Here is a 14,693-nt window from a genome sequence, read left to right as displayed (position 1 = left end):
TTTTTTCCCAGATTTTTGTGGAAGATAAGCTAGTCTGCCCTGGTAAAGGTGCATGCGTGAGTCCTTCTGAGGGTGCCTGTTAGGCTGAAGAGCATGAGCTGTGTGTGACAACAAGCTGATATGCTAATAAATGTGGGGAAAATAACAAAACCTACCCCAAATCTCTGCGTGAGTCAGTGATCGAATAGATAAATATTATTAACCTTTCAATAGTCCCAAGCTAAAACTGTCCTTATCACTCCTACATACTCCCTGAGGGCATCTATTAAACTTTAGTTGGTGCACGTGATGTGTAAGGAGAAATGCTCAACTGTGAAATGTGGGTATCCAGCATCTGATCACTGGAAAAAATGTAACTCTGTCGAGAGTGATAAATTATTAACCAGGCTTCCATAAATGTATCCTTAACTTCTAAAGCCTCTATTGGTAAATGAAGAACTTGGCTTTACAGGTCAGGTTGTGATGGGCTGATTGCTGTAGGTCAGCAAGAGGCAGTAGCAGTAGTGAGAGATTACTGTTAGCAACTCCTGCCTCTGTCCCCATCACCTTGGAGAGCATGTGCTCTCCAGGCAAGGACATGGAGCCACCATTCTTTCCATACTGGTGGACTTTGGCTGCCTACTCTGTGTGTACTGGACCGTCTTGGAGATGACTTGCTCCTCTCTGAAAGATCTTTCATAGATTTCCTACTGGAAGCGTGCATCAACTATACTTTCAATCTCAAACCCAGACCAGTGAGTAGTTTGACCCTCTCATAATGATACATTTAGGTATTGTTTCAAGTGGCATAAGCTGTCGGTATTGCAACAGTGATCAAAAGGCCAAAACGCTTGCTATGCAGATTGCTGGAGTAAATCTTGGCCAAAAGGAGGCAGAAAGCTGCTATAGAAAGGTCAGGTTATGATTAATATCCTGTGAGCACAGCTCTGCACAGTCTTTCTCCCAAATAACTTCTCTTTTGCCATTTCACCTAAAAACTAGTGTGCCAGTAATGTGGTGCCTGTACCCACCACCTGTTCTTCCAAAAAGCTTGGAAGAGTAGGTCTAGGACAGGTAGCAACTCTGGAAGCTCACCTCTAGGTTCCTGAACTTTTTTGCCACTGGAATTATGTATCTAGCTGGAAAGAGAGAGACATGTTTAAATGATGGTAACAAATAGAATGTGAAGCGAAGAGAAATGATTAAGGGTTTGCGTCAGACCTGCTTCTTGAGGGCTTTTGTGTCCTCCTGCTGTTTGTACAGCACCCACTAGGATTATATTATGGAATTACTTTGACAGGTCATGGCCAAAGGATAGATGAGACAGCTTGTGGTCCTTTTCTTATAGTTAGCGAAAAGTATCACAGTAAAGTGTATGTTAGGAAGCCTTTACTTTTGAAAAATTCATATTGCTAACAAAGACCGGTCAAGGCCCCAGGTCTCAAGGTATTTCTGCAATGGAAATCTGTATCTTCTGTCATGTCCTGTAAAGCCATTTTTAGCAGTTAGATCTGGTTCCTTCTAGTTTGGAGCACTTCCCACGCAGTGATCCATTGTGCGGCTTTGAACTTCGCTCCTCCAGCCCTGTGCCTGGCTGCTGCTTGCTAGCCGCTGTGGAAGACCGTGCTGATCAATCTCTGCTGTTGCTTTCTGTGCCAACCAGACTGAAGCCAGACAGTCTGTTCAGCGCTGGCAACTTCAGCTGCATGTCCTTTTTTCAGGAGAGATACAACTGAGGCACTGGATAGGCTATGCTGAGAGGGCAAAGAGTTTTAAAATAGCAAAGAAAACCATCCCAGATGTTTCATTTGTTTGATGACCAGTATTTTTTGAGGAATCTGTTGCTTTTCCTTGCTTGTCATACAGTATATGAAGAAGGATGCCCATCCTGTGTACGCTGCTGTCAGGCAGTCTATATAGGCTTTTGCCGAAGTTGCTCATTGGATTCGTTGGGGTCATAGAAGATCAGACAGCAGCGTGCAGTTCTTCTCTCACTGATCTAAGCTCTGGTCCTCAGTCACAGCTGATATGCATGGCTGCTCCCCACAGACCTTGTGCTATTTCTTTGAGCTGTGTTGGATAGACATTTATGTTACAAATCTGACCTTGGGAAGCAGAGGGAAGCCTCCACGCATTCCGCTACCTCCGTTGCCCCACTGAAAGTGATCCTCAGGACTCCGATAGCTGATGCACAACCCAGTGTTCAGAGAGAAAGCAGTGTAACCTGTGAAGGTGAGATTACTTTTTCTAACCAGATTTTTGTGAGGGTTTTGCCTGCCTGCCACAAGATTTTTGGAAACTGATATGCTTACAAATGCAGACTTCCCAGCCATGCTCATTTTGAGGTAGACACACTGAGACAACATACTGATGCATTTCATGGCAAGATTTAAGCAACCTGCTTAATTTAACCCCTTTAGTTGCTGTTTGTAGAGAAAAACATTGTAGCATTGTATTTAATGAAAAACAAAACATGATAATGCTCCAAGTTCATCTTACTTTCTGATTAAGCTGTTTATATCCTCTGGTAAGTTTCTGGACAAGTGTCCTTGTGAACAGCTCATTTGATACTGGAAATGAGAAGCAGGATGCATTTGCTCACGTATTTTGTATGCCTGCATTTGAAGTAGTCATGCTGCATGCATCCCCTTCACAGTCAGTGGAGAGAAATGGATGCTACTAGACAAGGATTCCTCTGACCTTTTTAAAATCTTCTCATGAAGATGAGGTGAGTCATGCCCTAGAAATGCGTGTTTCTCTGTTGCTTATAGAGTGGGGCTGGGATGAATAGGTCAGAATAAATAAGAGAGAATAGACTCATAGGACGGTTTCAGTTGGAAGGGACCTTTAAAGATCATCTAGTCCATCCACACGCCCACCTTGGGCAGATGAATCTCCTAAAGATTTTTCACACCTCTATAGAGATAAGTCATGTAATGTATGAGTATATACCTTTGGTGTGCATGAAAACAAACTTTTCTTTTCATTAAAACCTGAATCAAATCTGTTTGCTAAATCAAACAGAAAGGTGTTATCATGCGTAGTGGATCATGAGCGTTACTACACCATACTGTCGTTGCAGAAAGGCAAACAAGTACTGAGCATCTAACAGGCTGAAATAACGGAGGACTGGGTTTTTCACCTCCTGCACGCGCCAGACGCACATTTCCTTACTCAAAGCTCTCGCACACGAGGTCCTCTGGGTTTGGGGAGAAGGGAACCCCAGGGGTTTCATTGGCTTGGTGGATGCTTTTCCATATTGGCTGTTCTTCTAAATGCTATTTCCCTCTTCTCTGACTCTGCAGCCTGGCTGCAGTTCCTCAGTAATCTTCCCGTAGCCCTTTTGCAAAGCTCAGAGAACATTTCATTTTTCTTCCTTCAAGTCAATGACAGAATTTTATCAAGTGGACTAAACCTCAGATTGATAGTCATGAGTTTTTCTGCAAAATGAAATGTTTGATAAAGTTAAGGCACCTTCTTTGGAGTACTTGGAATTCAGGAAATTAGTAAAAACATTTGAACTTGAAAACTTAGAAACAAGTTTCTATTGAAATTTTTGAAGAATCCTCATTCATTTCTGGATGAGGAACTTCTGTTGGGGGGGAAAAAACACGTGAACCTACTGATATTTCAGTCAATCACTTGCTGCAGCTAAAACAGATACTTTTTTTTTGTGAGAACATCTTGTTAAGTAATGAAAATAATCCTTTTGTTTTACCATGCATTTTGTGCTTCATGTCAGATGAAGCTTCCTGTACTAGTGCTGCAGCACAGACCACTGCCCCAGGAATCTCGCGCACAGTAACACCTGATGGCCACTGCCCTGAGCAGCCTCAAGTCCCAGGGAACAGGAGAGAGGGCACTTAAACAGGATGGAGACAGGTCATGACTAGACCATGCAGCAGCAGCCCTTGACCAGTAACAGAGATGACAGTAGCTTTCAGGTGTCCTGGATGTGCTAGTTCATTCCTGTCCCATGCAACCTGGTGTCAAATGCAATCATGTTATAACATAATACGTATTAATTGAACTTCTAAACTCACTGTGATAGTTGTAGGGATGTACTGTAAGAGATGCTAGCTGTTAGAAAGAAGGGTTAGGAGACTTGCTGGCATTGTACTTGCTTTCTAAGGGAACTCAGTATCAAGAAGTGATTTCTTGCTCCCAAACACCATGCCTGTTTTAATATGGGGAAAGGCTGTGTCGTGGTTTAACCCAGCCAGCAGCTAAAACAGCCACACAGCCATTTGCTCACTCCCCCTTTCCCCGATTCTGGGGGAGAGAATCAAAACGAGGAAGGTAGAATTTGTGGGTTGAGATACAGACAGTTTAATGGGACAGAAGAGGAAGAGAATAATTATGATAAAAGAATATACAAAATGAGTGATAAACAGCACAATTCCTCACCACCTGGAGCCAATGCTCAGCTAGTTCCTGAGCCGCACCACCTCCCGGCCCACCCCCCAGTTATATACGGAGCATGATGTCATATGGTATGGAATATCCCTTTGGCCAGTTTGGGTCAGCTGTCCTGGCTGTGCCCCCTCCCAGCTTCTTGGGTGCCCCCGGCCTTCTTGTTGGCAGGGCAGTATGAGAAGTGGAAAAGTCCTGGACTGCTTCACAACACCTTAAATATTAGGATGTTATCAACATTATTCTCATCCTAAATTCAAAACACAGCACTAACCAGCTGCTAGGAAGAAAGTTTAACTCTATCCCTGCTGAAACCAGGACAGGGTGCTACAAATTTTTAAAAGTAAACAGTTGATAAACTTTCTTCAACTTGTCTTAGTTGAATTTCATAACTATGAGTCTTACTTAAGTTTACAATTTATCCATCTATCAAGCAAAACACATGTAAGGTGCATATTAGAACTTGGTTTCCAAATGTGTATAAATATGTTCTGTTCTAGACCTCAGTTCACTGCTTTTCTTTCCACTTCATCACAGAAAGTATAGAGACACAGGGAATAACTTAAATGTATTAAGGTGAAGTTCAGTACTGAATGAATACTGCCTTCATATATGCTGTGACTAAGCAATAAGATTGAGACGACTCAAGCCCTAAGTCATATTTTCATGGGTGATTTAACATTGCACAGATTTTTTTGCTTAACAATAGCAAAAATATTTTTCCTTCCTTCATTCTTTGTTTCGGATCTGCTTGGTTTGTTTAATTTTGCAAGCTGACGCATTGAATTTTATTTCCATTCTTACCCTGGGAGGTATCATCTTTTCTGGTTAAATGTTCAGCCAGGAAAGTGAACCCTGTTTACACAATGATGAGCAAAACAAAAGAAAAAGGTTGCCACCCTGTTGTGTCATTCTTTTCATCCTTTGCCTCTTGCTTGTAAGTATATTAGCCAAAGCAGTGCAATATAGAGAAGATTATTAAATAGTTGTTTATTCCAAAGCATAACCTAAGGGGTTAAATTATCTCATTTAATTGTTTTGTAGGATCTCTTGGGAGTATGGGATTGTGTTCACAAGTGAATGCTGTCTGGTGTACTCCCTACCTCTGCTCTGTTCTGCACTTGCTCCCCTGCCCGCCTGCGTGCTGCCTTCTCCAAGCGTAGTGCGCTTGAAAAGTAGCACAAGCTTGTTGAGGCAGCAACCAAGCGTTGAACTCTGTAGGGAGCTTTCACTGGGCAGTTGTGTTCCCTGTTGCACGCAGTGCATAACCTGACCGTTTGGGGAGCTGGATAAGCCTGAAGTTCTACAGCAATGAAATGGAAAACATAGTTTTTATTTATTTAAAATGTTTTTTCATATTACTTGAAGATTTTTTTTTTTTTAATAAGGGCTGAAAAACAAGCAGAGACAGACCTGTAGTAGGAGCATGGTTTAATAATCAGACCGACAGTGCTGATCTTAGTCTTAGCTCTCTTATTATACAAGTCAGATGTCTTAATTTACTGCTTTCTTACACAGTAAGGTGGAATACTTCGTAGACTTAATGAGCTTTAACATTATTGCCTTAGTCCTGTAAACACTTATGATTTTCATTTTGAAATGTTCTTACATCTGTGCTAAGGAACTAGATATAGCTTGAAGGCATCGACTGTGGTTGGAGAGAGATCTGCAGTCCTATAGGTATATGACGGCTTTGCCAAGACATTACCAGAAAGCTGGAATTATGCCCGACCTAAAAAAAAAACCTGCTTCTGAATCCATTGTTTTTGTTTGATTAATGAATAGAAGTCCTTCTGATTACTATGAAGTCAAACATGCTTATACTACATGACTTACAGACTTAGACTGTAAAAAATGTTTCAGCTTTTCTCTCTGCTTGTATTCATTCTAGTGCACTGATACAAATTTGTTTGATGGTATTCTGTGTTTTTAATGTCACTTCAAACAATGTTGCTGCCACTCTTACATGACCCTTTCTTTAATGCAATGTATGACTTGCTAGTTCATAAATCTTCCAGTTCTTATACCTAAAGATCTTTGAAGTTTGTTCTTAGTTGAAGAATCTTCCGACTATTTGCATTGTCATACTAACTGGAGCTCTCATTCTGTCTCCTCCGTGTGCCATTAACTGAGATCACATTCAACAAATTTGGTTTGGTTTTCTTCCCACTTGACTTCAGTGTCTTGAGTAGCTCTTCCATACCTTGCAAATTTATTGATTTTGCGTAACAAGCATTTCCTGGTGCTTCAGTACCTGCTGGCATTTAGTTTGCTTACCTGGGCGTGTGCACTCTGCAAACACTTTGTTGAGAAGCGTAGCTGGTTTTTCTTGCTCCTGCATATGGCATTCTGCAAGCGGTGTGCTTTAGTTAAAACAGGAAGAGAGACGAGTTGGCCATTACACTCTCAACATGGTAAGCTTTACATTTGTTAAGAGTTCTTGATGTGACAAGAACCTTTTTATGTCTTTCTGCCATTCTGTTAGACTTAAGGGTGGCAGTTTGTCCCTGCCTTCCCCCATCATAGGCTTGTATACAGCTGTGGGCCTCAGAAAAGATAAAGGATAACTGTGAACATAGACCATATTTTGATGCCTACCTAGCGATGGCATCTTAGTTTCGAATTTTATTTCAGATCCCCATGTGAATGAAGTCAGGTTACGTAGTACTGGTGTGTTTTAAGCAGGACGTATATGAAATGTGCCTCTTCTCATTTGAGCGTCAAAGCCGGGCGCACGGGATCCGGATTCAGCACGCTGTGATACGTAGTGCCAGCGTTGAGCTGGGAGGTGGGAACTGTGGCCTCCTGAAGCGTGTGTCAGAGGCAGCAGTGCAATCAATCCTGCTCCTGCTGAGTTTCAAACTTGGCTGTTGTGCCTCGTGCAGCTTTGGTTTGGGCAGTGGTTGGCGCCTTTTTGAGAGACGATACATCTCAGCATCTCACGTGACAAAAGTCAATTACAATCCACCATGCCATGCTGTGTTTGGCCACTGCTGGGAGGAATTTCTTTACCGGTATGGATATACTGTTTGCGCCTGTCACAGATATACCCATGCTAGTAAATATGTGTAGTGCAGACCACATTTCTCTGCTGGCAAAGAATTTCCCACCAGCAGTAGGTGAAGGCTCTGTCACTCAAGCAACATGAGGTGATGCTGCGGTTCCCGTACCACTGTAGCGCATGCGGAAAATGCTGCCGCTGAGTCACTAAATTGTTCCATGTACTAGCTCCTGGCTAAGTAAACATAATGGCTTGGTGGTGGGAGTAATTGCTTGCATCAAGCAATTTGATAATAGCACCATTGAAGAAAAGAGGATAATTCCTCTCCCTTCATCTCGCTTCCTTTCAGCTCTGCCTCTTGGGAGCAGGATGCTTCTCCTCCTTCCTGCGGAGATGGGGGAGAGATGAGGGGAAAGCATGGAGCGCAGATGAAGCTGTTGATTTGCTGCGTTCCGGAGGATACACGCAGCAGTGACAGTAGCGGTCACCGCACCTGTGGCAACTACAAATGTAGCTGATTGCAGTGGATTCACTGTACTTCCTGTAGCTCTTAACTAACATCCCTCACAAAGATGCAGTTTTGGGGGTGCTGTATTTCTAATTGTCACAAGCAGCTGTGCTAGCAGTTAGCAAAATAAATGGCATGTTCTTTCTTCCCCACTGTAATGCTTTTTCTCCTTTTTTTCTTTTTTTTTTTTTCTTCTGTTTTTTAAACAAGCCGTAAGTAATACTTTTGTCTTGGGAGTGTGAGCAAATGCTTTCTTCGATAGATGTGGTACCTACATACAGTGGATGAAGGTATACAGCAGGATAAACTGCACCTTATTCAGTTCTAATTTTGCAAGAGCTGTCACGTGCTAATGAGTCTGTTATTTCTAACATATTTTCCCTCAACAATAGCTTCAGAGAGGAAGACTCCATTTCCATGGATAAGAGAAATGGGAAATGCACATGGATAGTCCCAGTGAGCAGTTCTTTTGGCCCTTTCCATGAGGCAAGAGAAAACAACCACATACTCGAGAGGTTGACTTACGTACTCTCTTGCCATTGTCTCTTCATTCATTCCTCCTCTTTTACTACTTCATTTGCAAGTCCAATGTTAGATTGTGGCATTACTCTGACTTAAGAAATTAAAGCTCTATGTAGAAATTGAATGTAGATCAGAACTAACCCCATCCTATTAGGGGCTTTTGCATTTTTCCATGTGTCCTAATCTGCATTTTAGTGTTCCTCAAATGCTGCGTTGTGTGAAATCTTCTGTCATTTTAGGATGAAGACAACTAAATTTCCTAACCAGCCACAGGGCTGCTTAATAAACCATCAAAAGCCTGTAAAAAAGATCATTGTCACTTTCTAAAAGCTGGCTGGCTTCTTTTGTTTTTAAACCTGGAGTTGGTTCATAATTCAGCTTTAGTCAGCTGATTTATTCTGGACTATTTAGAGAGAGAGCAAAAAGTAGTGCAGGAAAGGAGAAGAGCAAATTTTCCTGTTAAATCTTAATGTGAAACACGTGCCTGGTCTCTAATCATGTGTTGTGTAAAGCAGGGAAGTCTTAAATGGTAGTTTGTTAAAACAGTATCTCATTACTTACTAGTCTCCTTTTCTGTAGACAATGTGTTCCTCCTGGTTTTGCTATCACCGTTCTTTTTGTTTAACAACTACGTGTAGAACAGAAATGCCCACCACATACCACAAACGCTGTGGGAGCTAAACCAGATGGCCTCCTGCTGGGAGGTGGTGGATGGTTTGGTACCTCTTGTACCAGCACATGGCAGAATGAACGCAGCGGCATCAGAGTTTCCACACAGAATTTGTCTCATCAGGGAGGAGTGAAGTAGGATGCAGGAACAAAGGGGTTTTGACTAGATCTGCTCCATGCAGGGTAAAGATGCCTGCACTATCTTCAGTCTTAAAAGACAGCCTTGCAAGAGTAACATTATCTAAGAACTGGGAAAACTTGGCTTATGCAAAGGTAACTGCTGCTAGCACTTCAGCTAGCTTGGGGTAGAGAACATCACCTAGGCAGAGGTCATGACTGTAACGTATTTAGAAGGAATCCTGTCTGAACAAATAAGAGCTGCTCTTGGGGTATTTGCTGAAGGTTCAGCAGCTAGGCAGTGTCTGGTTAGGAAATCTATTATTTTTGAGAAGCAATTACATAATGCAGAAGAAAATCTGGAAGGTGAGGTGGATACGAATCTTAATGTCCATTAGCTGGTTGATACACACATGTTAGACAGCTGGCGGACAGAAGACCTGGGCTATTTCAGCATCAGATGTTTCTGCAGCCCTGAACACAACAGCTGTATTGCTGATGTGCTCGGTCTCGTGCTGGAGACCGTGTTCCCCCACCAAAGCAATAAGGGAAACTTGAGGATGCTCATCTTTAAGACTGTCATTGGTGTGTTTTATGTCTTGCTAATACTGAGTATGAGATCATGAAACAGGCTGCCATCCCAGTTCTTTAGGAGAATATTTTTGCTAATTCACAAGATATTTTAACCTACATAGCGTTTGTTGAACACATAAGCAGGTAAAACTGTAATTTCTGACAGTTGCCAAATCCCACTGTTACGTGATAAAGACAGTTAAAACCAACAAGATTTTTGTCGTAAATGAGACTGAAGGATCTATTCCCAGGTATGTTCAGTAAAAAATAGGAAGCAACAAAAAAATCTCAGTTGATTATGGTCTTTCTATAAGAATAGATATTACTACAAATATCTTTCTGTTAATGTGGGTAACGTGAATGTAATTTGGGTCTGCCTGTCTATTTGGTAAACGTTATAATAGTCTGCATTATTATCTGTGTTGCAAACTGTAATGTAGTTTCTGTTGTTTTTACAAACAAGACTATAATAATTTCAATTCAAGATTCACATGGTTCACCTTAAAAGGTGAGCTGTCAGCATGAGATACCAGAATTTTGTTGACTAGACCACTGTCCAGTCAGTCTGCTCTGGTGTTTCTAAGCCGGTTTCATCTGGCATGGAAGGCAGTGGTAACTCAGAGATCAGTTACGAGGTCAGGTTGTGCCTGTGGGCAGTAAGAATAATTCTTCCTTCCTCTCCTTCGTTAACCTCTTCTTGCACGCTTCCACTCTCCATGCCTTCAAACCTCTTGCCACCAACTCTGGTGCTGGCCCCTAAATCCAACCTCTTCCCCACCCGTTCCTGAGCGTAGCCAGGGGTTGCTGTGACTGCCTGTTGGTCTGTGGCTCAGAAGGATCTCCGCTGAGGTGGGATTTAGATCCTACCTGCTTTCTAACCACAAAAGTGTCACCTCTGCTGCCAGTGGTGCACGTTCTGTGGCTTAGGATTTCCTCGCTGGTGAAAACCATAAGAAACTAATGGCATGATCTTTCAGCTGAGTTACATCTGGCAGAGGAGAGTGTAGCGCACTCTTAAATTTTAAGTCAGTTTAATCTGATGTAAGTGTGATGAGATCACAAACTAAGTGCTTAGTTCTTCTCTGGAGTCTACATATTTGACCCTATGCTCCAGGTGGCAAATGAAACAACTGAATTCCCAATTATGGCATGTCACTTCAGTAATTTTGGATTGCATATGTGCCTCTCTGTATGGAGAGAAAAAACTTCCAAGACATTCAAGGATAAGAGATATGCTTAGCCAAAGGGAATTTTTGTGGCTTTCAGATATTCTGGTAGGAGTACTAATGTCTTTAGAGTTCAAAGAAAAAAAGCTCAGAAAATATGGCCAGATGACAAGTTAATCTTTTGAAGTGGTTTGTTGTTTTTTTTTTTCTTCCATGAATTCCCAATACCAGGATACATCTTACAAGGTAGAGTGTTCTTGTCAGCCTGCTTGTCGTACCACTGCACTGTTTTCTGCAAGAACCCTCGTTACCTGTAGTGCATCATCAAGACAATAATGGTGCTGTCAGAGACCATATTTAACAGTTCTGTTGTTCTAAATTTCTGATTGTATTGCTCATTCTTTCCTGTTAACCTCTTGGTTTTCCATTTTTCAACAGAACTTGACTTTTTTTTTTTTCTCAGTTTAAAACAAACAAACAAAAAAACCCCCCACATGTCAGAATAATGCTGTGTGTCAACCTACGCTACCCCTGTAAGAAAAACTTGCAAACAGAAATTTGGAGCAGCTTGGCCAGCCAAGCAGCTTAGCTTATTCTCTGACTGCTGAACTTGGCACTGTGAGTTTTATGCCCGTGCCCCCTAGCCCGCTGATGTTAGGATCCGGTTGGAATGACCGTACCGTTTTCACCAGGCATTTTGCTAGGCGGCCCAAGAAAGAAGCTAGCCTTGTCGATAGTAACAAAGCATAATTCACACGTTGGATTTCTTCCTTTCGCTTGCAAGTACTGTGGCCTTATGGTATTAATAGAAACACCATTTTCAAGAATTTAAGAATAAACATAACAGTCTAGTTTTTTATTTTTCTATTAAAATAAATGCAGAGAATCAAAGTAATTTTTTTTCTATCTGTTTTTATTACTTGGCTTTTATATGTTTAAGATAGCAATCTAGCCAGAAGTAGTGTTCTGTGGTTTGCTTGTTTCCCAATTTTCAGTAATAGTAAGCTTGTAACTGGCAATTCTGAGTTGTATTTTTGCCTTGTATAGACTTGTTGTGCGCTTTCAGTTTATGTACGACCTTTTTGTCCCATTTTCTTACCTGATGAAAGTGACACTGATAGGTGGATCTATACTGCAGAAACAGGAAGATTTATATCACTGTCGTCTTAGGAGAAAAAGAAAAAAATAAATGAAAATATTTATATGCCTGTTGTGTATACTTTATGCTTTTTTTATTAATTGAGAGAGGTTACAAAATATCAGAAGAAATTCCCATGCTCATGTAAGATGAGGAAAATATCTGCGAACTTAAATTGTGACATTTCTATCCTTTACTAATAAATAGCCAGATAACTGGGGGAATGGGGTATTTCAGAATTCACATTCTAAAGCAGTTTGTGAAAAGCAACACAAGAATTTCATTTGATGCCATTGGCAACAGTATTTGTTTCTTCAGTGGTTGTTAGGAAGGGAAACAGAAGGATATCTTGTCTCTTACCCATAGTTGTCTTAGACTGTGAATGCTAGTGCTTCAATTTTCTCTGCTTTTTATCTTTACCAAAACCTTTCCAAACTGTTCAAAGCTTCCCTAAGCAAGGGATGCTTTAAAAACTCCTAAATTTCTTAAAATCTATTTTAGTTTTTCCAGCATGCATAATGTAAAATAAATCTGCATTACCTTATAGCACTTGTGCACCTATGTATGCACATACATGTATTTGCACTTACGTATGATGATGTGGATGTATTTTTTCTGTGTAAATGGCTTTATGTTTGTATCCTGTATATCGTGTATATGCTTCAAAGTACAATGTGCAGCTGTTCACATAGCTTAATTTTTTTAAGGAAAAGTGTCTTGGAGGTCATGCCTTGTTTCAATGTGAAACTCTATGTTTACTTATGAGACTGTGAGGGCTGGATGTTCCAACCAGTTAACTAGAAGTTTTAGATATTTTCCAAGTAGCTTTCTGGTGACTCTTTGCATATAGGGTCAAGGTCAGAGCTCCAGTATGGACTAGGGTGTCTCTTCTGGTTTTGCCTGGAAGTTATTTTCTGTTTAGAAATGACCAAAGCCGGGGGCAAGTGAGATTTGTCTTACTTCTGTGTGGCTACATGGTACTAAGTCACTCTAAGTTCTTGTTGTATTTACTGGAAGGGAATGGGCATATCTAGAACGTGTCATCCTAAGTTAAATGTCTGCAGTAAGTGGATAAATCACTCCTTGCAAGTTCCTGTTTCTCCAAATTGACAGTGAGGTGAGTATAATGGATGACTTGCTGAGATGCAGGTGTATGTACTTGTTGTGGGGTGAGTCTTCCCTTTAGTGCTGTCCTCTGACGTCCCGCCACTTGTTAATTTTTTACTTTTCCCGTAGTCTCAGGGACATGACTACAGTCATTCCTCCTCCCATACTTATTATCAGGGTGGAAGTATTACAAGGTGAATATAGTCATTGAAATGTATTGCATTAGGAAGATAATTGCAGAGCCCTTGTGGGAGCATAATAATCAAACATTAACGAGTAAACAAACAACCACATAGAAAACATGACATATAAATAGCCCTGAGATAACCTGATAGCAAACCATTCTTTGGTGGCTTTCAAATCATTACTAGATTAAGCCTTTCTCAAATCATACCACGATGGTAATGTCAAAATCACCCACACTTGTTTGTTTTGACTTTCAGGCAGTTTGAAATAAATATACACAGCTATTTTGTGGCTCCAAACTACAATTATGCCAGAAAGTTGAGTCTGCAGCTGCTTGGGAATACAGTCCGAAGGCTTGCAGCCTGTCTGAGCATCAGCCAGGACACAGGGGCATTCAGTAACCAGGAAAATGACTGGCGTTCTTGATGAAGAAACAAAGAAACCTTTATTTCTTGCATAGTTGGAAGGCAAAGCAATACAATATTGACACCTGGTTAACGTAAAGAAGCATTTTTCAAAATACCTCTTGACTGTCTGGATCTTGTAACTCCGACACAAACGTGCCTTTGGACTTGTGCAAGTAAATCATTGGAAGAATTGATTGGGCAAAGCAGCGATTGAAAAGAGTGGCTGTTGAAGAATCATGGCGAAGCACTTGGAGATCATCAATTTGTCATTTTTGTTGGAACATGAAAGGGAAACAATATTGGGAGTACTGAAGAGGGATGAGTATCTGAAAAAAGTTGAAGATAAGAGGATAAGGTAACCCTTTTTATTATTGTTCTTAAAAATATGGTCTGTAGTATAGATATTTTTGCACTACCCGGTGAAGATTTTCTAGATGCCTCAGGAGAAGGATGAATGTTGGGAAGTGGCACAGTTGATTATAAGTCAAAGTAAAGTGTGTTAAAAATTGCTTCCTAATGTGACTCTTGAACTTTCTTCCTCTGAGAGGAGCTGTATGGTTTGTGCCTCCGGAGCTGACTGTGGGAGAGGAAGTTTGGAAGGTGTCACGGGGGGAGAAAGTAGGTGTATGCCTGTGTACAAGAGTCTGTACAACGTGGGGCAAATGCTAGAGTGACCTTTCTCTTTCTGTTGCAGAACTTAGAGAATAGGGAGAAGGAGGGACACTTCATTTTCCAAATGGCTTAGATTTAGTAATAAATAAACAAAACTGAAGATCTTGGGTATGGATCTCAAAAGTCACTGATGGGAGAAGTAGAGACTCAGGGTATTAATAGAGTCCATGTCTTCTTTTCTGCGGAAAAAAGGTAAAAATCAAACTTCAGAGAACAACGTGTGGAGGCAGGCTGA

The 14,693-nt window shown here is 41.1% G+C and overlaps 1 protein-coding gene across 4 annotated transcripts in view; it reads left to right on the top strand.

Moving 5' to 3' along the window:
• SYTL5 (synaptotagmin like 5) overlaps positions 1-14,693 on the top strand; it is a 100,703-nt gene that overhangs the window by 16,167 nt on the left and 69,843 nt on the right. For all 4 annotated transcript variants that reach the window (XM_054813720.1, XM_054813718.1, XM_054813722.1 and 1 more), the window contains exon 2: positions 13,637-14,141. In XM_054813720.1, coding sequence (XP_054669695.1) covers positions 14,023-14,141 — 119 coding nt within the window. In that variant the 5' untranslated portion in view covers positions 13,637-14,022. The remainder of the gene's footprint in view (positions 1-13,636; positions 14,142-14,693) is intronic.

This window comes from Grus americana, chromosome 1 (assembly GCF_028858705.1).
Source record: "Grus americana isolate bGruAme1 chromosome 1, bGruAme1.mat, whole genome shotgun sequence".
Lineage (NCBI taxonomy): Eukaryota > Metazoa > Chordata > Aves > Gruiformes > Gruidae > Grus > Grus americana.
Note: the sequence above shows the minus strand (reverse complement) of the source record. Positions and strands in the feature narration are given on the sequence as shown.